This window comes from Boleophthalmus pectinirostris, unplaced genomic scaffold (genome assembly GCF_026225935.1).
Source record: "Boleophthalmus pectinirostris isolate CB_2022bp ecotype Guang Dong unplaced genomic scaffold, ASM2622593v1 HiC_scaffold_6, whole genome shotgun sequence".
Lineage (NCBI taxonomy): Eukaryota > Metazoa > Chordata > Actinopteri > Gobiiformes > Gobiidae > Boleophthalmus > Boleophthalmus pectinirostris.
In genome coordinates, this window is record NW_026571447.1 from 12021237 (window position 1) to 12043769 (window position 22533).

General features: G+C 37.3%; 1 protein-coding gene and 1 long non-coding RNA gene across 2 annotated transcripts; one reads left to right on the forward strand and one right to left on the reverse strand.

The window, feature by feature from the left end:
• Positions 1-582: 582 nt before the first annotated feature.
• LOC110174379 (uncharacterized) lies at positions 583-9670 on the forward strand. Its single transcript, XR_002319185.2, has 3 exons — positions 583-701; positions 5513-5607; positions 7444-9670. It is a non-coding gene; the product is annotated as an uncharacterized LOC110174379 (long non-coding RNA).
• A 1202-nt stretch (positions 9671-10872) lies between these two features.
• On the reverse strand, positions 10873-16295 carry LOC129411745 (coagulation factor XI-like). The gene is made up of 8 exons (XM_055163448.1): positions 16087-16295; positions 15887-15984; positions 15192-15333; positions 14069-14184; positions 13241-13376; positions 13040-13161; positions 11488-11641; positions 10873-10966 (listed from the first exon to the last, which is right to left on the reverse strand). The coding sequence occupies exons 1-8, from the start codon at positions 16146-16148 to the stop codon at positions 10873-10875; spliced, it is 924 nt and encodes a 307-aa protein (XP_055019423.1). The 5' UTR covers positions 16149-16295.
• Between the last annotated feature and the right edge of the window lie 6238 nt (positions 16296-22533).

Genomic DNA, 22533 nt, shown 5'->3' on the forward strand with positions numbered 1-22533 from the left:
TGGATCCCTGGTGATTATGTCACTTACCATGAGGGTGAAGGTGATCCCAAAAGAAACACGTCCTCGCGGGGGGTATGGGGCGGCTTTACGTTTGGAGCGTGTGCTACGTGAGCGAGCGAATGCAAACAGAAGGCTATAGGGAATCATAGGCGTGTCCTATTCATGTAAACATGTAGGAAGGCTCTATGTGACAGGCTTCTGCAATATTAGGCTTACGTCTTGCTGATTTGGAGCGCATTAAATTGGGAGACGTAGGCCTTTGTTGCAAAGGTAATTAATACACTTTCCCCCTCTCGTTTGTTGGAATCTCATTCAATTAATTTTGGGGCCACTTGAGCCGTGGTGCATATGGATTCTAGACTGTTTAAACTGAACTTAAAGCACCGATCCAATGAAAACTCTTCCAAAGACTGCAGAATAAACACAATGTTCTTTCAACATATTACTGAGAAGCAGCCCGTAGTACACGTGAGCACATGTGGTGGACGAGCTCACTTTGGCCTGACGTGGGGGCCCTCTTAGTCCCCGTGCACATCGACGCGGTCTGTGTGTGCTTTCTACTCAAAGCCACTCCCCCCTGACATATAGAACATGCTTCCCCGGCTTCCTATAAAGAGGGGAGGCGCGTGTACACTGTGTACTATCCATCCCAGCCAAGGCAATCCGTCCCAAAAGCTGTCCAAACCTCATCACAACTCCGGGTAAGTGCACTTTTCACTTTTAAAACACTAAAGAACATTTGAGATTGTGCAGGATAATTGTCAAAAAGCCAATTTATTACTTGTCAAGCATAACACCTAAAGACTGGCTGCAACAAACTGGCCCATTGTTTCTTCGTCAGGTTTGGGCATAGTGTTGTAAATCTGCATTTTATGGCAAGTTTTTGCAGTTGTAACAATTCGTTCCAACTTTTTTGGCTAAGAATACACATCTGTAGTGTGTGCACGGATAATGTATGGAGGCTGTTTTGTTATAATCTATAGTTACTTGAATAGGCTTATTAAAAAAAAAAAAAAAAAAAAGTAATTATCTTATTTATTTTGCTACTTTCTTACTATTGCTATTTTGGGAAAAGAAATTTGATGTACTTTAACAGACACAGACAAGTTGCAAGCAGTCTTCAGAATAGGCAAAGTACTTGTTCTTTAAAAGTTTTTTTATGAGTGATCTTGCATGTTTTGGTCATTTTTCCTTTGTCAGTCCATTCATTTCTGCATAAGAAGTGTAGGGTGCTTCACGAATCAACTGAACATTCTGTTCTCTGGCAGTGCGGACAACATCACAGCCCCCCATCACCAAAATCTTTCTTGGACAAACTTAAAAGATTAAATGCAAATTGCAGTAGTTAATACAGTATTAAAAAGTTGTATTGACTGTAGCAGCTGTCCTTTTTGGGTTTTTTTTTTAAGGATTTTGATGTTTTATTATATAATTAATTCCAATATTGTACTCCTTTGACTTTACATTGAACTTGGTTGATAACAAGCTGAATGGCGAGATAGTGAAATTGTCCATGCTTAATTTTATAGAATTCTTATTTTCTTTGTTTAGGAGTGCCAAAGTTCACAGCTAAGACACCAAGTGGCATTACGAAATTCATATGCAGATTTCATGCATTGTCTTAAGAGCTATTATCAGAAAATGACACTTGTCACATAGAAATCGCATATATTAATTGCATTGATTAAAATATTAGTATACTAGTAGACATGGCTTCATTTAGATTTTTTTTTTTTTTACTTTCTTTCATTGCAGCATCATCAGTCTTGGGATGGGGAGACGGGAACACTGTGTCTCTATGGTAACAGCCGTGGTTACGTTATCGTCATGTATGAAGGAAAAGGGGGGTGCAATCTTGTACACATGGAGGTTACTTATATTGAGAGGGCTGTTGCTTGGTAGATTTTTGCAAGAGTGTGTACTGAAATTGCTACTGGCTTCATTCATATCCACATGCGCTAGTAGGAGGTCCCCTGCTCTGGGTGCTGCTGCTGGGAATCATATGTGGCTGTAGGGGGGAGGGGCCAGGGAGTAAAGAGGAGTGGAGATGGAATATGATTCGCTGAGAGAAAAGAACACGGTGTACCAAGTTAATAAATTAAATGTATAGGGACAACCCAAAACTGAGACGATAGAATGTGTATGGGGGGTGTTTATTATGCTTTTCCAGTATAGAACATTTGTGCCATAATGACTGGACAGTTTTTTTTGTCCACTAATAATAAGATAAGCTTAAAGGTGCACTATGTAATTTTTTGGTTGGGGGTCCGTCACCTGTTTGTTTCTATGGAAATGTCTTTGCTCTGCCTGAAATGTTCCACAATATGTCATTAAACAGCTGTAACTTACATTTTTTTTCAATTACAGGTGTGGTTTTATAGTTCAAAAACGCCCCAAAAAAGCAGGCATTCTGACTGTGAGCGGGGTTGCCTCTCCATAGATCTGACCTGTAACTTGGTCCCCTTTGGTGTCCATGAAGATGAATAGATTTAAAACCATACTGTGAAACATTCCCAACAAAGCTATTAATATCTCCATGGAGAAAGCAAGTTCTAACTAGAAAATATTACGCAGTGCACTTTTAAAAATCCTACCATATCCATATTAAGCAATTCTGGCCATGCGTCATCTCTTGTTATCATACGCAGGCTAATACTCGGTGACCAAGCCAACACCTGGCACTTTGAGAATGCTCACATGAAAAGATTCCAAATGGCAAACGCCCTTTTGTCTTTTTAAAGTTGGAATACTCACATGTGATTCACTTGGACTCCTCCCCAAACATGCAGTAAACAAGGTCAATGAGCCATCAGTTAGCATGTTCCACACCTACATGCCTATCTGAAATTATCAACACATTGTCCAGTTATTATATCTTTTAGTTTATGTATTTATTTATTTATTTACTTATTTATTTTTTGCAACTTTTGTACTCGAGGTGTGCATGTGTCAGCTTGAGGTTTTCCATTGCAAATCCGCAGCAGCTGATACTTGAGCTGACATATAGTACTTTACAAGCAGAGTAGAACTGACTATATGTGGGCTGTACATTTTGTTCCCATTGTGATTCAGCATAACATTTTTCATAACAGCGTGTTCTCAATTCAAAATATATATACAAATTTACATAGTGGATTAATATCGTTTTTGTTATGCCTTTGTGAATCTGTAATTATTAGTCTAATCATTACTCACTTTTCTGATTGACTCTGAGATAAGTTCTTGGCTTCCAGTAATAAACCAAAATTTTTGTTCTGGTGCCAAATGTGTGAAAGCTTTTAGAGAGCGTTTTAACTTTTCTGATGCTTGTCGGATGCTTGGAGATGTTATTTTTTTTGTCTGGAATGTCATGTATCTTGCATTTACTCAATAACATGAGTTTTTACTGACCTAAAAACTTGTATTCTTACTGTGAGTGGGCTCGCCTCTCCATAGATCTGACATATAACTTGCCCCTGTGGCGTTACCTGCCATCTTTGTAGAGATAAATGAGTGTAAAGCCATACTGTGGAACATTCCAGGAAATATCTCCATGAAAAGAAGCTGGCACGTTGCACCTTTTAAAATTGCATATTTAAATGTACCAAACTGCAAAACATTCATTGGCTGTTACATAAATGAGCTTAATTCAATTAAATTCAATTCAAATGTAAAAGTATTATGTAATATTTTTTGTTTTATATATATATATTTGTTATACAAGTTTATATTTTTCCCATTGGTTAGACTCTACCTTGAATGCACCATTAAAATTTGATTAAACCGTATGTGACAGTGCTGTGTTTTGGAGAGGGGCGTGTGTTTTGGAGGCAGCCCATTGAGAGTAATGCTTTGGGACAGCTCTGTATGTGTGTGTGTGCGTGTGTGTGTGTTGGAGGGTGTGCGTTCTAGATTGTCTATGTCGTTCATCTGGTTGGGTAAGCGGTAGTATAAAAAGGCGGAGCTCCCGGCCACAGCTCACTCACTCAGTTCAAGTTCACAACTCTGTGCTTGGATTCACAACATGGCTATCATGCGTTTGTGACAACTCTCCTAAAGTAAGACATTTTTGGGTTGAAATTGGTTTTGAAAGTTAATATTTTTCGTCAGGCGTAGCAAAACTTTGGATTTTCATTCAGCTTTTGCCAGGTTTGCTCTCTGGTACTTGTGCTTCCGATCTTTCCCTTTAAATCCCAAATGTTATGTTCCTCCTCCTCTTCCTTTTGAAACCTCACTCCTTGGGTTTTCCTTGTCTCTACTATCTGCAGTTGTCTTTCCAACACTTCACAGCTGTCATTTGTGCCATTTGATCTCCAAAGTTGAATTATCCTTGCCTCACTGATTCAGTTGATGGCGCAGTATGAATAGAGACACTGTTGCCCTGGTCTAAATCTGGATCAAACTTGGTAATTGAATAAGTCAGAGATCACCGGCGTTAGAACAGGCTGCAAATGTGGTTATTTCCTAAATAAGTTAAGGTGTGAGTTTTACGGATGCACCGATTCGATACTGGTATCAGATATCGGCGCAGATGCTGAGAATTTTACTGGATCAGATCTGCTTCTGAATATCGGTGCAGCTGATATCCTGGTTGGACATAAATATTGATGTAATGCAATTGCTCTTCTGTACTGTTCTGTTGTTTCTGTTAACATGAGTTGGCTTTGGTGCAAGTGATTTCAAGTCAGACCTGCTTGATCCCATTTCTTGTTTTGTTTAAGGATGGGTGATATCTCAGTTCCGATATTAGGTTTTCCAAGCTCTCGATATTGGTTAATTCGAAAATTTACCGAAATGTATTGATTTTGCTGCCCCAGTCTCAATGTGCCCTTGTGTCATTCCCAGTTTGTTCATCAGTGCGTCACTTTGTTTTTGTGAGTAAATATTGAAATAGGAGGCCAATTAGCCAAAAAATATGATTGTATGTTTCCGCAATCATAAATCAAATTATTTTACATCCTTGTTTTTAAATACATTTTGCTTCTATTTTTACAGTGGAGCTATGTTATTTTGTGAACTGTACTATATCTTAAAGGTGCACTATGTAACCTTTTTGGTAGAGGGTCTGCCATGAGCTTGTTTCCATGGAGATATTATTGCTTTGCCTAAAATTTTCACATTGTGGCATTAAACTCACCTATGTTGCATCTATTCAATTAGTTTTTCAAATCCTATGAAAAACTCTCCACAGATCCTGACCTGTAACTTATGGGTTTGTCTTTATAGAAAAGTTTAGTTTAATGCCATACTGTGGGACATTCTAGACAAAGCAGTGACATCTCCATGAAGACAACCAGGTGGCAGACTCTCCAGAAAGTTACAGTGCATCTTTTAAAATGATTCTGAATGCCATGCTGTATTTATATCAGTTATCGGCCATAGCAACAAGACCAGTATCTGTATCAAAATATCCAGATCAGACCGTGAGATAAACGAGTAATTTCACAAGTTATGTTCAACAAAATGGACTGATTTATTTTACCTATTTGGATTTAAGTTTTGTAAATATCTCCTCTTTATATTTTCTGTGCAGGTCACCAGTGCCCCCCTGAGCTCCAGCCCTCCACAGCAGCAGACATGATCATCAGACTGGGCAGACTGACTCCTGGATACTTCCGCCTTCTCCAGGTACTCCAACACACAGTTGCACACAGATCTCAAAGTGCTATATAAAAGTAAAACATTAAAAGAACTTTATAAAGAGGCAATACATCGGGATAAAGTACAAGGTACTTACAGTAGCATTCCTAAATAATGAGTTGTAAATCTTTAAAGGTGCATTGTGTAACTTTTCTGGTGGAGGGTGTCATCTTTCTAGCTTCATGGAGACCAAATCAGACCAAATTACAGGTCAGATCTGTGGAGAGGCAACCCCACTGTTTTTTGCCTGTTTTTCTATGTATTTTTGTGCCATAAAACCACCAGTAATTACTAAATGTAAAGTAGAGCTGTTTAATGTCATACTGTGGAACATTCCAGGCAGAGCAATGACATATCAGTAGAAACATGCCCACAACCAAAAAGTTACATAGTGCACCTTATAAGTTCACTTGAATGAATTTGGTTATACAGTCAGTCAGAGCTTTTCATCCATAATTCGATTAGCACTGACACTAATTTACTGTCACATATTTCCTTTGTGTCAATCTGTTAACATAGCCCACTTCTCAATAGTGGGTTCCTCCATACATCCGAGACCATTGTACTCAGTAATTGTTCACATATTTACACTAATTGGGAAACAAAGCCTGTCCGATTATATTGCTGTATATGGACTCTGCTCAGCAGACCGAAGAAAGTGCCTCAAAGTTGCATAAAGGCTGAACATGGCGTCAATTTGTATCAAGGACCGAGAACTATTTTATATAATGTGCACAAATAAGTAATAGAAAGGGGCTATTAAAGGCGCATTGTGCAACTTTTGTGGTAGGGGGTCTGCCACAAACTTGTTTCCTACTCCTATTAAACTCATCTATGCTGCATTTATTTAATTACAGGTGTTTAACTGCTCAAAAATACAATGAACATCATGCATTCCTACAGTGAGTGAGCTCGCCTCTCCACAGACTTGTAACTTGGTCTAAGAGAGACTAAAATACATTTTTTAATGCAATACTGTGGGACATTCTAGACAAAGCAATACCATTTCCATTAAGACAAGCAGATGGCAGACCCTCTACCTGAAAGTTACACAGTGTACCTTTAACATAACTATGACTGAATGTAGTATAGAGGAGCCCTTGTTGAAAAAAGTTTGGGCAGCCCTGGTATAGTGTATGGGAGTTTGTATATATGTCACCAATCTCCCTTTTACACCTCTTATCACTTAACTGGCTTCTTATAGGAACAGCACATAGGCTTCTCAGATAAGTGACAGTGGACAGCCGTGTGTTAGTATTTCAAATGCACACATTCCTGTGAGTGCTGGAAGCCATTGGCTGGAACCACAAAAGACAGACTGTTCAAATGAGCCTGGTTTGAATGGCCCACATTTTATGCTGCAGTGAGCTGAGTTCTGTGATCTCAAATTTTACACAGAAGCTTGTAAAAGTCTGCTCACAAGGGTGTGAAATTTATTGGGCATTAAAAATATCAACAAATTTGGTAATCTCTAGTTACATCATCTTGGCAAAATGTCTGTCTTGAGAGATGGACCGAGGCCACCACCCTCTGCCAGATGTGCATTGTTTAAAAGAGGTCATATTTGCATACAGGGACCATTATAAACACAAAAAATATGCAGGTTTGTTTAGCTACTGGTCACTTTCTTTGTCAGGGAGTCAACTGATAATCCCTCAAAAGAGAAGCCTGAAGTACTTAGTGGGATGGGGTCTTGTCAAAACAGTTTTCCTTATTGACTGATCTCAGACTTGACTGGACACGTTTCAGAAAGCTCTCGTTAATCTTCCCATCATCCTAACCTTTAACCTTTTTAACCTTTAGTCTTTTTTGTCTTCTGTGCAGAGACAAGTGGCGGGTGAGATCCAGACCCAACCCCAGGACCGTGCCGTCAACCAGATCGCCATGATGCTGGCCATTATGGGTCTGAGCCTGTCCTACTACAGTGCCAAACAGATGACGGAGAAGGTCCAAGCCCAGCAGACACCCTGAACACAACGCTAGCCTTAAACGAAGAGAAGAAAAAGAAGAATAAGTCGCAAGTGAAGGAGCTGAGATGCGGGAGATGGCGTCGGAAGTGTCACGGCGGACAGCACGTTCTACTTTCTCCACAGTCAACAGTCAACGCATCCTCACTATACGCAGATTTCAGAACTGCTGCTGCTAGTGTTTTCCCTGCTTTAATGTCGTTGGGACCTTAAGGGAAGTGTGGGGATTGGGCAAGCTCGCCAGGGTTGGGGTGCCTGGTTTAGTTTATTTTAAAGCAATTCAAAAATGGGTGATCTAAACCAGTTTGTTCTCAACTGGGTCAGGGCATTAGCTGTTTCTAAAGTTCATGTGAGTAAGACGTAGCGAAAACTGGTAAATATTGATTTTACTGTGAATTTTAAAAACAGATAACAGTTATTTGCTTGTTGAACTTTGAGACAGAGTGGTGCCAGGTCCAGGAAGTATTAGATGAACCCGTTTTCTAGTTGTATTTTTCCCTAAGTAGGAAAACATGGCAGCACTGTCTGAACAGAGCTATACTGTCTAAAAATGTTTATAGTGTATAGAAATATTTGAATTTATTTGCACATAACTCATTCATTTTGGATCTTTCGTCAAACGGACTTCAACGACTCACTACCTACTTTCTTTCGTTCACATCACGTTATATTTTTGTTTGGAGTTTTGTAACAATGTTATGGTTTTGTTTTTTTTTGCCTTAGTTGGCGGCCTTGTGGAAGACATTCAAAATTGCATGGGTGTGCTAACTTTTTATCCTTTTGAATCTTTTTTTTGTTTTTATTATTGATGATGAATGAATGTAATGACTTTTGTAATTATTGAATAAAGCTGTGAATATATTGTACAGTCATATAAAGGTGTACAGTGTTGACATTGTGTAAGCTAAAAGGAAAGTGTTAAGTTGAGTATGAACTGAGACTGTTAAATGTCAGTGCTTATATTTGTGGTAAGGGATTTGAAAAAGAAATTTTTAAACCATATTCGTGATTTGCCTGAATATGATCATTTGAAAATTTTGTAGGCAAGATTTTGTAGCATAAAATGGAAGAGTGATTACAATGTCCATTGGTCACTGTAAGCCCAAAATAGCTTTACCAAAAACTGTCATACAGTGAAAACTATTGATAAAGCTAATAAAACTAAATATTATTAGGATATGACATTTCACGTTAACGTTTGCTTATTTTGCACATCATTGAGTTGTATAATCCAGGTCTGGCGCAGTTGTCAGTGCGTATTGTCTATCCGGATGTGTGCGGTCCTGTTCACCGGCTGATGTGATGCGCTGTGACAAACTGAGATCTGCTTGGGCGCCACCTAACCCCATGGCCATGATGTAACTCCGCCCCCTTCCTCCTCACCACATATAACACCATTCTCCGGCTTTAACCGAGTGGGCCTATTGGTTGAGCTTGCGACACGTCACTGAAATTGAAATTCTGTGTGGGTGACATAGGGTGAAGCTTTTGTTTTCTCCCTTTTTTAGTAGGGCTGTCAAAATTAAAGGTGCACTGTGTAACTTTACTGGTGGAGAGTACGCTACCGGGTCATGTCCATGAAGGTGTTATAGGTTTGATGAGAATGTTCCACAGTATTGCAATGTTTTTATTGCTTAAAAATACACTGAAAAACATTCTTACTGTAAGCTGGACTGCCATTCCATTGATCTGACCTGTAACTTGGCCTCATGGTGTTACCTGCTTGTCTCCATGGAGATATTAATAGTTTAAGGCCATTCATTTGGGACGTTCTAAGCAATGCAATAACATTTCCATTGAGACAAGCAGGTGACAGACCCCCCCCCCACCAGAAAACTTTCTCAGTGCAGCTTTACATAATGCAATGTAATGAAGTCCCTTTTGACAAAACTGTTGGAAATAAAGGATTTTAAAGAAAGTGTAAACAAGAAGAATATTTTGAAAGCACCTTAAATGACTCTGTGTATAGACTACCGATAATTGTGCAATATTATTTTGATGAGCTAGCTATATCTGCCATGGTATTGTAGTTTGTATCAAATGTACTGTAAATGTTCTAATACAGGGGATGAAGACGGTCCCATTCCTGCTGTAAATCTATTTAAATAAAGAGTGAAATTTAAGTCTGCCTCTTGTGTGTTATGTGATACTTAAAGGTGCGTTGTGTAACTTCTGGAGGAGAGTCCATTAAATGCTTGGAGATGTTATTGCTTTGTCTGGTATGTCTCACAGTATTAAACGTTCATGTAGACCAAACCAGACCACGTTAAAGTTCACATCTGTTGAGAGTCAGCCCCGCTCACAGTCAGAATGTCTGTTTTTCTACGTATTTTTGAGCAATAAAAACACCTGTAATTGAATAAATGTAAGGTAGAGCTGTTTAATGTCACACTGTGAAATAAATTAGAGTAAAAAGTCTTTGGGAAAAGTACTACTCAAAGAAGAGAGTAAATTAAAGAGTAACTGTCAGGATGTTAACATCTGATTTATAATTTGAAGTTAATGTAATTTGAAGGACAAAATGTTAAATAATGCAAAAAATCTGATATTTTGAAAGGATGGGCACAAATGAGAATGAGAAAAAAATTGAATTATATTTGAAGGAGTGGTGTAAGAAACACAAACTTTCAAATCATTTCATATTGTCAGCATAAAGTTTGTGTTACTTGTAGAGGAAAAACAGCTTTTACTCAAGTAAGAGTACTGGTACTTCAATAAAATATTACTCAAGTGGGAGTAAAAGTATGCAGCCAGAAAAGTACAATTTCCTTAAACAGTACATGTAACTGAATACCACTCACCTCTGGATATGTGTGTATCATATCTACTGTCTCTCCCTGACAGTCAAAGTTTCTAGTGATCAGGATTAGGCCCAGTTTTGTAATTACTACTGTTAAAAGGTGCACTAAATAACTTTTTGATTGGTTGTTTCTATGGATACGTCATTGCTCTGCCTGGATGTGCCACGGTATGACATTAAACAACTATTCACATTATCATATGGTTTTATAGCTCACAAACACCTACAGCAACAGGCATTGTGATTATAAGGGGTGTTGTCTTTCCACAGATCTGACCTGACCTCGCCATTAATGCCATACTGTGAAACATTCCAGACAAAGCAATAACATCTCCATGGACCCTCCACCAGAAAAGTCACACAATGGACATTTAAATTACATGTCTGTGTTGCATGTTAAAAAAGACAACAAAACAAAATCTTTAATTTGACACAACTCTTGTTTTAGTTGTTGTTTATTTGATATTATTTCATTTGACACTACCATCAGCAGTTCATCACAAAACCTGAGACAGTACCAGGTCTCGGAAAGACATTTGGTCGTGGTAAAGTCAAGTCCCGTTTGAGGTAACATTTCCCCCTGAAAGAATGAAAAACAAAACACAGACTTAAACATTTTAGTGGGATTATAAACCCAATAATTATTTCCTATATATTTTACACCAGTCTCTTGCCATTTTTGCTACTTATTTTGATGTGTTATTATTATCATTTATATTTTTGCTCTTTGTTATTATAATATATATAATATCGGTGAGTGGTCACATTTTTATATATTATACACCTTCGAGGCGCTCAAAACACTTTACATCAAGGAACAACTCACCCATTCTTACACAAGTGAACACAGACACTGGGGGCGAGGAGTGTTAAATGTCTTGCCCAAAGACACAACAACAGCATTCATCTGTAGGAGCTGCCAACCTGACCACTCAACCAATGATGTTTTACATGTCGAGAGCAGGATTTGAACCTCCAACCTTTAAATCAGTGGACAAACACTCTACCAACTAATCTACTTTCACCTAGTGTTGTGATGTGTGAGCTACTGTGTCCAAATAATTCCCCTTGTGGATCAATAAAGTTTGTGGATCTTCTTACCTGTGCTTGACTGCAGGATGATTCATTGAGACATAGAGGTAGAACAGACAGTTGGGTTCGTCATTGCAGGCTTTCTTACATTCAAGATCAGCTTTGACAGTAACGTTAAATGCTGAGCCGGACAAAGATCCATTCACAACGTCATTTTTCCAGCCTAGAGATCACAATCAGAGTTAGAGGAGTCTTTTGGGCAAGATATAATAACTTTATAGCTTTATTTGTATAACAGCAACTCAGAATCTCCAAAGTGCACAATAGAAAAAATTAAAGGTCCATTATGTAACTTTTCTGATGGAGAGTCCGTACATTTTTCTCCATGGAGATGTTATTGCTTTGCCCGGAATGTTCCACAGTATGACATTAAACAGCTCTACCCTACATCTATTCAATTACAGGTGGTTTTATAGCTTAAACATACTTAGAAAAACAGACATTCTGACTATGAGAGGGGTTGCCTTTCCACAGATCTGGCTTGTAACTTGGTCTAGTTTGGGCTCCATGAAGATAGAAAGATTTAATATCATACTGTGAAATATTCAGGATGAAGAAATAACATCTCTATAGAGAAAATTATATGACAGACCCTCCACCAGAAAAGTTACACAATGCCCAATTAACACATTTAAGAAAAGAAAGCATAAAAAATAATTAAGCAAGTCCATAAAATTATTCAAATTATTTTAAGGATTTTAACCATTGTAAATATAAATTATAGTTTTACAGCAATAATGAAGAAATTTGGGAAGAAATGTTGAAAAATATTTTTGAAAATTGCAGGAAGTAAAGCGTTCTAACACATAATGATGACATCTCACTAGGGAGAATTCTATCCAAAAGTTTGACAATTTACAAACAAGAAACATTTTTTTCAGCTACTTAAAGCATGATGTGAACACAATAAAGGTGCTTTCTTATATTTGTATTTGTCATATAATAATTTCTGTAATTCTCCAATTTTCCAACCAGGAAGTAAAATTTTAAACCTAAAAGATTGCCAAATTAGGAAAACAAGTGTGAATATTTTATGCAAAAATAAATAATAGTCATTATATTCTCTCCAGTGTGAAATCATCAATATGAAACTCTCTACTATCTGTAATTTTCAACATTTTTTTCATCTTCTCTTCTCAAATTCCTGCTCCGCTGGTGTAAAACTACAATTTAATTTCAACCAATCCAAAAAAAAATTTTAAAATAAAAAAGAACTAAAATTATATTATAAAGTGCAGAATAAATAATGAAATCAAAATATAATACTCTCAACTCTCTTGAAACGTTTCAAATCAGAATATTCAGTAATTTATGTTCTTTAACTCTCTTCATCATCTTGAATCTCATCTTATTTCAAATTTTCACTGCTCCACTGCCATTCTGCTTCAATTTCAACAATGTTTTTTCATCTTCGTCTTCTCATTTTGCTCTACTAAAACCACACACTATATTTACAGCAGGTATTATCCCACCACATTAAGTCAAAATTAGAGAATCATCCAAACTTGTCATCTGCAGTAATGTGAGTAGTCTAGTCATAGGCAAAACTTGTTTTACTCACTGAAGTCCACTTTACATCCCTTCTGGACCCTGCCGGATGTCACTCCTTGATGCTCTGTGATGACCTCAGAGATCAACCTTGTTTCAGACTTCATGTAACAGTTTGGTCCCTTTACGTAGTTTCTGGTGCATAGAAAAGTAACAGATCAGACCTGTAAATTTGCCTTTTATCTGACTGGGATGTTTGTGGTCTGAATCCTACCTGTAGTACTTGAAGACTTGGCATTCGGGGTAGATGTTGCACAGAGCCTGGCAGTGCTGGGCAGAGATGGCACTGAACTTAATAGGATAACGCCCACCCTCCAGCTGCTTGTCCCGATACAGCTGTGAGGGGCACACTGAGAAGAGGAAATGGCAGGTTTAGCTGTCAGCGTTTATTACTAAAGGTTTTAATTACAAAAATTTGACTCTTGTGAGCTTTAAGCGTTGTTATAATGGTGTTATCTCCTCAAAAACATACCCAGAGTTGTGTTTCGTTTCATTCCCACTGTTTGAGTAATCCTTTATTATTAGTCTGTCTACATCTCCAAAGCTCAAAATGCTCTGTTCCACCTTGTGATGTCATGTAGTGGTGGTATCAACATCTGCCTTTTACCTTTAGCTCAGTAGAGACTGGCAATTCTGAAATCATCCAAATGATCCTTGTGAAGCTGTATGGAGTTTAAAAACACAGTGGAGTATTTCTGTATTACCACATGACGTCACAAGGTGGAACAGAGTGTTCTCTGTGTAGCCCAAATATACAAGATGTGTGTGTGCATAGTTAGCCTTTCCATCACAGTAACTAGCATGCCAACTGCAAAAGTCCTAAATACTGGCCAATGAAGCGTTTTATAATTAGATGCAGACAGGAAACAGATGACTTATTTTGATCTTACACAATACTTCAATGTGATTTTGTTCTTAAAGAAAGTGTATAGGTTCAAGTTAATGCATGTGTACCAGGTCTAAATCAGAACTAAACCAAGTCTAAACCAAGTCTAAACCAGGACTAAACCAGAACCTAATGCATAAGTAAACATTAGCAGACCTTCTCCAGAGCCAAAGTCCTCGTCCAGATTGTTGGAGAATCCACTGAAGACTTCATCCATGCGTTGAAAAGTAGGTGTGGGAATTGGCATTGTGAACTTCAGCTCACACTTGGAACTATACACAACACAGGATAGATATAGATAAATATATAGAGAGATATAATCAATATTGGACCACATTTATTGAAATACACTTGATTTTTTTTTTTTTTTACAATAACTAAAATAATACTATTAAGTAGCTTTAATTCACCAAACTTTTATTCTTACCTCGCATCGTCAGTATTGTTATTAAATTCAGCTAGCTTTGTTTTGGTTGATAAAAGCTGAGGACTGTGTTAAATCATTTTAATGCCTGTGGTGTATCGTTTAGACACAAGCAATTTCATGCATAATTTAAATGTCCTATATTATGCAAAATTGACTTTTGTAAGCTTTAAGCCATCTTATAACATTGTTACCTACTCAAAAACATACCTGGAGTTGTGTTTTGTTTCATTCACACATGCTTGAATAAATCTTTATTATTAGTTTGTCTACATCTTCAAAGCTCAAAATGCTCTGTTCCACTTTCTGATGTCACTTAATGCTAACAGCTCCTTTAACCTTTAGTTTAGAAGAGACGGGAAATTCCAGTGCTAAAATTATCCTATAGCAGTATAGAGTATGGAGCCGTACAGAGGAACACAGTGGAGCACTTCCCGTATTATCACATGACATCACAAGGCAGATCTGTTTGAGAGAAGAACTCAGTCTAAATATGCAGAATTTGTATGTTAAACATGTGTGAATGAAACAAAACGCATCTATTTGTGATGAGGAAACAACATAATAACATAGACCAGAAATATATGTCTATATAAAAATATGAGGTCTTTAATGATTAGTTCTTCCAATTACATTTCTGTCAAATTATTAATCACACATTATTAAACTGTGCGTAAGTAATAATTTCCAAATCCTCTTCTGTACTTGAGTAAAAAGTGTATGCAGATTCAAATCTTGTACTGAAGGAGAAATAAATGTGAAAACTACTCTTGAATCTGTAGTTGTAAAACGACTCAAGTTAACACAAATAAGTACTGCTCATATCTGGTGGTGTAAGGAGTGAAATACTTGTACCCTTCATTGTAGTAGGTGTAGAATGAGCAGTGTTGGTCTTGGCGGCACTTCTCTCTGCACTGGTCAGGGTTTTCAGTTTGAACAGTTTCATACGGTCTGTTACTGAATTTCAGTCCCTCGTACACTTCATCGAAACAAGGTTCTGAGGAGAAGACGGACATATGAACCAGGGACAAAACTAGGACTAAACTAAGACTAAATCAAAACCAGGACTAAACCAAGAATGAACCAGAAGTAAACCCGAAATGAACCAGGACTAAACAAGGTCTAAACCAGGATTAAACCAAATCTAAAGCAAAACTAAACCAGAACTAAACCATGTCTAAACCTGGTCTAAACCAGCTCTATACCAGGATGAAACCAGAACTAAACCAGGTCTGAACCAGGATTTAACAGGACTAAACCAGGCGTAAATCAAAACCTGGACTAAACCTGGACTAAATCAAGACTAAACCAGCACTAAACCAGGATTAAACCAAATCTAAAACAAGACTGAACCAGGACTGAACCAGACCTAAACCAGGACTAAACAAGGAGCTGAGCCCAGACTTAACCAGAACTAAACCATGACAAAACCAGGACTTAATCAGAACTAAACCATGACTAAACCAGGACTGAAACAGGTCTAAACCAGGTCAAAACCAGCACTAAACCAGGACTAATGAAGAACTAAGTCCCAGCCCAGTTTAATTTACTTTTAAACTGGCAGCCTCGAAGGTTGTATCCAGAGGTGATTCCAGTGCTGTTTTTGATTTTGAGAGTTCCACTTTTCCACATATAACAGAAGTACTTCCTGTGGTACAGAAAGAAAGAAAGAAAAAGAATAAGTTACACAATGCACCTTTAATGTTTGGCCCTTCATATCGTCGGGCTGTAGAATATAGCTTTACTGTACCTGGTTGATGCAGATGGCCCATGGAACGCAAACACAAAGCATTCTGGTTCTTGGCTGCACATGAGCTGACAGTGGCGTACGCTCGGAGAAGTCCTGATTCGGGATTTTTTCGTGGAGAACTTCACATCTTCACTGAGATGTTCGTCACAGAGAAGCTCACTGAAGACTCCATATGAGCCTGAAGGAAAATCAACATAGACTTAGACAAACTTTACTGATACACAAGGAAATTATTTGGACAGAGTAGCTAACACTTCATAATATAATAAAATAACAAAGAGCAAAAATATTAATGTCATTGTTAAATTCAATAAGGCATAATTATATAAATATGTATGTACAAATAAGTAGAAAAAATAGTAATATAAATACAGTATCTCACAGTGATATAAGACGTCATAAGGAAAAGCAGTGCAAAGATAATATAATGATTGACAGGACATAGGGTTATCTGTCACATAAGGGTGAGTTGTTGTACCAGAACTAAAACTAAATCTAAGCAAGACTTAAAGGGACAGTCCGGAATTTTGGACATAGGACCTCATTTCCTAGTGAGCCAAAGTGTTGGACATGTGTGGAGACACTTTTTTAAATATTCCATCCAGTCCTTGTATTTGCAGAGGTCACTGGTGCTAGGCTAGTGCATGTCAATGGCCACTAAAAACAGTCTTACCCACTCCACAAAGCAACAGAAGCAAATCTATTATTACGCTAGACTGTCGATGTAAATGTCTGTGTTGATAGAATAATTTTAGAAGTAAAATTAACCTTGCATTTGAAGAATTTCTGTCTGAGCACTGAGTTGTACTTCCTGATAGAAAGCTTGGCAGCGGTGGACTGATATCACCTAGCACCAATCTTACTGGCAAAGTAAAATTCTACTGCTGCTGAGAAAATAGTCCCTCAACATGCGACGATTCAGTTCAGTTTAATTTTATTTCAAACATTATTCTTTTAACACATTTACAGTTGACAGTCTGGTGTAATAATAGATTCGCTTCAGGTGCTTTGTGGAGTGGGTAAGACTGTTTTTAGCGACAGGCTAAATATGGCCATTGACATGCACTAGCCTAGCATTAACGACCTCGGCAAATACAAGGACTGGATGGAATATTTTAAAAAGTGTCTCCACACGTCTCCAACACTGTGGCTCACTAAGAAATTGAGGCCCTATGTCCAAAATTCCAGACTGTCCCTTTAAAGGTGCATTGTAACTTTTTTGGTGGAGACCCCATCAAATACTTTTCTCCGCGGAGATGTTAATACTTTGTCTGGAATCTTTCACAGTATGCTATTAAACCTTTCTATCTTTACGGACACCAAACCAGACCAAGTTATGGGTCAGATCTCTGGAACTCCATGTCCGAATGCCTGTTTTTCTAGGTATTTTTCAGCCATAAAACCACCAAAAACTGAATAAATGTAAGGTGGAGCTGTACTGTACCATACTGTGGAACATTCCTACACCAACAATGCACCTTTAATGATGTACTGTATTTATTTTGCAAAAGAATCTTTCCTAGTTTTTTCAGATTTTCCAATTTAAATCATTTTACTTTATGGAGACAAGCATTTCATGGAACCTCCATCAGAAAAGTCACACAATGCACCTTCAAACTTAACAAGAACAAACTTACCCAGGCAGGCGCAGATCAGTACAAGACTCAGTAGAGTGTGGGCCATGGTTCTTGTGACATCCAACCTCAAAAGCAGGACTTAAATACTGCACTAAATATTAGGTGTAAATCTGAAGGAGGATCTGTACCAGGATTTTCAAACAAGATTTGACAAGTTTGGTAAATACCGTTTGTGTAAATACAGGTCTATAGGCAGTAAGTAAGAAAGTATATATGCCCAGACATTCAAATGGCATTTATTTTGACAAGCATAGACAACTGAAGGTCCAGTGTTGTTAGAAAAAAAGACGATGTGTAAACACGTAAATGGTCAATACTGATATTTCGAGGAAGCTCTTTTTTAATTTGTTTGTTTGTTTTTTGGTTGTTACTAAAATGAAAATGAGAAAAATAAAAATAAATTTATCCTTTGACACCAGCAATTCTTATGAAAAATTGGGATTTTTTTTTTTTTTTTTTTTAATTAGACCAAAAAGAAATAACAACAGACAATTTGAGTGTTAAAATAATTATCTGTTGGTGTGATTAAAAGCTTACACAAATGTTGGAATTGTTTTAGTTGCTTTTATTTATTTGTCATTATGTATTGATGTAAAGCCATTCACTGCATGATTTGTACATCCAAATACCAATATACAATGAGTTCAAGTTCTCACAGACCATATAGAAACAGAATAAATAATTATAAAACATTCCAGTTTTTCGTTGGGATCTCCTATGTAAGTCTTTTATCTATGCTGTTGTATACATTAAAGGTGCATTGTGTAACTTTTCTGGTGGAGGGTCCATGAAGATGCTATTGCTTTGTAATATTTCACAGTATGGTATTAAACCTTTCTATCATCATGGAGACCATACCAGACCAAGTTACAGGTCAGATCTGTGGAGAGGCGACTATGCTCACAGTCAGAATATCTGTTTTTCTAGGCTTTTTTGAGCTGTAAAACCATCTGTAGTTGAATAAATGTAAGGTGGAGCTGTTTAATGTCATACTGTGGAACATTCCAGGCTGAGCAATAAAAAATACATAGATTCAAGCAGGTGACGGACCTTCCACCGGAAAAGTTAACAATGCACCTTTAAGTATAAATCTTTGAATATTCAGACACTCTGAGACTAGTCAGGCTGGTGCCACCTAGTGCCTCCACTCAATTTCATTTCTCTCCAGCGACTAGATCAGGAATCAGAATACATTAGACGGGTCCCTTTTGTGGTACAGCACAACAGTAAACAAAGTGGTCTAGATGGATGTAGATGAAGATATACATTCTGTGTTGGCAACGATTCCTGAGATTGAAGATTTAAAGCCGGAACAAAGAGAATGTTTGGTGAATTTTATCAAGGGGAAAGACGTTATTGCCCTTCTTCCTACGGGATTTGGCATTTCATACGTCACAACCAAACAGCAGCGACTGGTTAAATAAAAAAATTTACCCGCCTACCATCGAGCAAACGAATTCTAATGCTCAGACAGTTCAGACAGTTTCCACGAAGTGGAAACTAAGGTCAAACAGTTTCCACGAAGTGGCTGATGAATCGGGCTACTCTGAAACACCATGAGAAACAAACTGTTGTCCAAGTCTTATAACACAGACCATCCCAAAAGTCAAAGGATCCTGGATATATTCAAATAGACTTACCTGTTAGTATTATTAGACTGGGAACACCAAAAGCAAACATCATTAAAACTCACAAAAAGTGAGTAACAATCTGAAATTCACACAGATTAAAAAATACTGTTGAAGTTTTATCTGCATAATTTCACATGCAAAACGTGCAATCCAAGTTTATTTATTTCAGTGCTAGTGATGTGAAAATCGTGAACAAATTGGCTCTTTTGAACAGGTCCTTAAAGGTGCACTGTGTAACTTTTCTGGCTGAGGGCCTGTTGTCTGCTTGTCTCCATGAAGATGTTATTGTTTTGCCTGAAATGATCTGCAATATGGCATTACATTTATCTAACCCCATAGAAACAAGCTGATGCCACTTACTCAACTACATTTTTTAGCACATTTCATTTTTGACATTCTATCCAAATTTTGAGCAAACCAAATACACAAAAACAAAAAAAACAGCTATAAAAATTACGAAATAAACTGAATCACTTAAAGTCAGCTAAATTCTTTATGAAAATCACTGCATTTTATCTTTTAATTGTCTTTTTACTCTTTAAGTACTTAAAACTTTTACTTAAGTAGATTTTTTTTCATGATACTTTTACTTTTTCTTGAGTATTTTTTAGTAGTGTAATGTTTTATTTAGATATTTAATTCTAAAAGTTCCTCACACAGTCTCACTCTCAGTTTGGGCCATTTTAAACAGAGTTTGTAGATAAAATTAGTTCTCACATTGGTATTTGTCATATGAATAAATAATAATAAATAAGCCAATCTTCTGAGTGGCTCTTTGAAATGAGGTGATCCAAAAGATTCGGAGCCCACAAAGGATCTGAAAGTCCCATCACTAGTCAGTACAGGACCCAGACACATGCACGTTGAATGAATAGACTGTATTTTGCCTGTATTCTCAAGGTTTATTTATCAATGTCAAACAATCTTTGAGGAATAGAACAATTTTAAGATCTAAAATAAACAAATGGATTAGATTATAGGTCATTATACTTTGACCTTTACTTGTATAATTTTATTTTTGAAGTAGATCTACTCTTGTGTCAAAGTTTTGGTTACTTTTGCTGCTGTTTCTTTGAGGAACTGACATATGGAACAGAATCATTTGGCTCTTCCTGCAGGCCTCCCCTATACTGTTTTGTCTCCGTAGTAGTGTTGTCACAACACTAACATTTCAAACTTGGTTTTTAATACTAAAGATAAGATTCGATACTCAATACCGATTCCGATACCACAATGATAATTAAAAACACTCTCTTTAGACAATAGAAAGTGATTTACAACATTAAATCATAGTACTTTCTTTTATTTTACCACTTGTCCTTATGTTTGTGTAATCCCTCAGTGGTTCAGGTAGGTTCCACAGTGGTCCATGGGCACATACTAGTCTATGTGCGCTTATACTTGTTCTGATACAGCTCAAGATCATTCTAAAACTATTCAGGAAACTGACTTGGCTTGGCTGACTTGACAGGAAATGTGACTTTTTAGTATCGATACATGCTCAAATGAGTATCGACTAGTTTTAATATCGATTAATGTCTGATTTACAATATTTTTGACAATTCTTTTTCATAGCGGAATATGAAAAACAATTTAGGTGAAATGTATTTTTCTGTCTCATTCTACTCTCCAAACCCTGTTGCATTTGTGGGTGTCGATACAAATTAGTATTTCCTCAAAATCTAAACTAAAAACTATCACTAAACTATAAAAAATGCAATCTATCTTGAGTTATTTTAGAGTAATAGGACAGTGACTTGTGTATATTTTTGGTTTCTCACTCTGCACATGAGGATTTGGGAGCAGAGGGGTCCACGTGCAGCAGGAGCAAGTGTCCAGCCAGCTCATGTCAGAACAGACACTGCCCCGGAGCACAACAGCATGTCTCATACACACACACACACACACACACCATCATCACGACACACACAGACTCAACACAAAAAAAGTTTCACACAGCATGCAGTACATATACAACTACATGCACGACACAAAATACAACTCACAAAACACATAACTTACACACCACACAGAACACATCAGAGTTTGTCCACTGATCTGAAGGTTGGCAGTTTGAATCCTGCTCTAGGCATAATTTATCAGACACACAGGTTGGCTGCATGACTCCAGCTCCCTTCACTTAATAACCCACCTTGCTTCTGTTTGCACTGGTGTATGAATGTGTGTGTGAATGGGTGAGTGATTCCTTGATGTGACCATGACCATGACTAACACGCACACAATACACATACAATGCGCACAACTCACATACAACACACTCTGTCTATGCTTCTGCTGTAAGGAGTATTATACACTGTAAAATCAAATAAGTAGACATTAGTTGAAAAAATCTAGGAAACTGATTGCCTTGAAAAATCTGGCTAAAATGGACTGTGAATCTTAAGTTTACAAGTGATTCCTCAGTGTAGTGTACAGTAAATTCCTCTTTCATGTAAATAAGCACAGCAGTGAACTTTAGTTTTCATTCATAGAACTCATGTTGTGAAGCTGTGCCAACTAAACAGCCAGTTCCTTGAATCTGAAATATGTAGTAACCTTTACTTTAACAGTAATTTCATTTTACTTGATAAAACCATTGAAACCGATTGCCTTGAATCGAGTAAGTAAATGTAAAAACAGGTTCTATTCTACAATAATGCCATTTAGATCTGCATCAGGTACACAAGGAGTTGAATGTTTATTTGTCTTTGATAAAAACATAGCAAAACTTTTGTTCAACTTAAGTTCAAACCACATATTAACATGTGTAACAGTAAAATAATAAAGCTCAGTCAGTCCATGTCAACTCAAGCAAGGCCCCTGCACTTAGAGCTCAAAAAATGCTGGAAGAAACAAAATAGGTGACCAGGTATAATCTGGCACAGACTGAATGAACAGAGGGAGTATATATACAACAGAGGGAGGACATAGAGACGCCCTGGGATGATTAGGAAATGAATGGCAGCTGTGGGAAAAACAGCAAGGAGGCAAAAGGAGGACCGGAACAGACTGGGAAATGGAGCTGGACTCTTGGCAATAATATGTCACTGTTAGAGTTACTTGTCTCATTCATGTTCAACTTAATCTAATTGACAAGTAATTTGCTTTTACACCCTGAAAGTAACTCTTACTTTACCACAATCATTAAGATCCACAAATTCGTAGCTGTGAGTAAAGTA

Coding starts and splice junctions, on each gene's coding strand:
- LOC129411745 (XM_055163448.1), bottom strand. CDS start 16,148: ATGTGCAGCCAAGAACCAGAATGCTTTGTGTTTGCGTTCCATGGGCCA. Junction 14,185..15,191: donor TACACCTACTACAATGAAGG/GTACAAGTATTT, acceptor TGTTGTGTATAG/TTCCAAGTGTGAGCTGAAGT. Junction 13,162..13,240: donor CAAGTCTTCAAGTACTACAG/GTAGGATTCAGA, acceptor TCTATGCACCAG/AAACTACGTAAAGGGACCAA.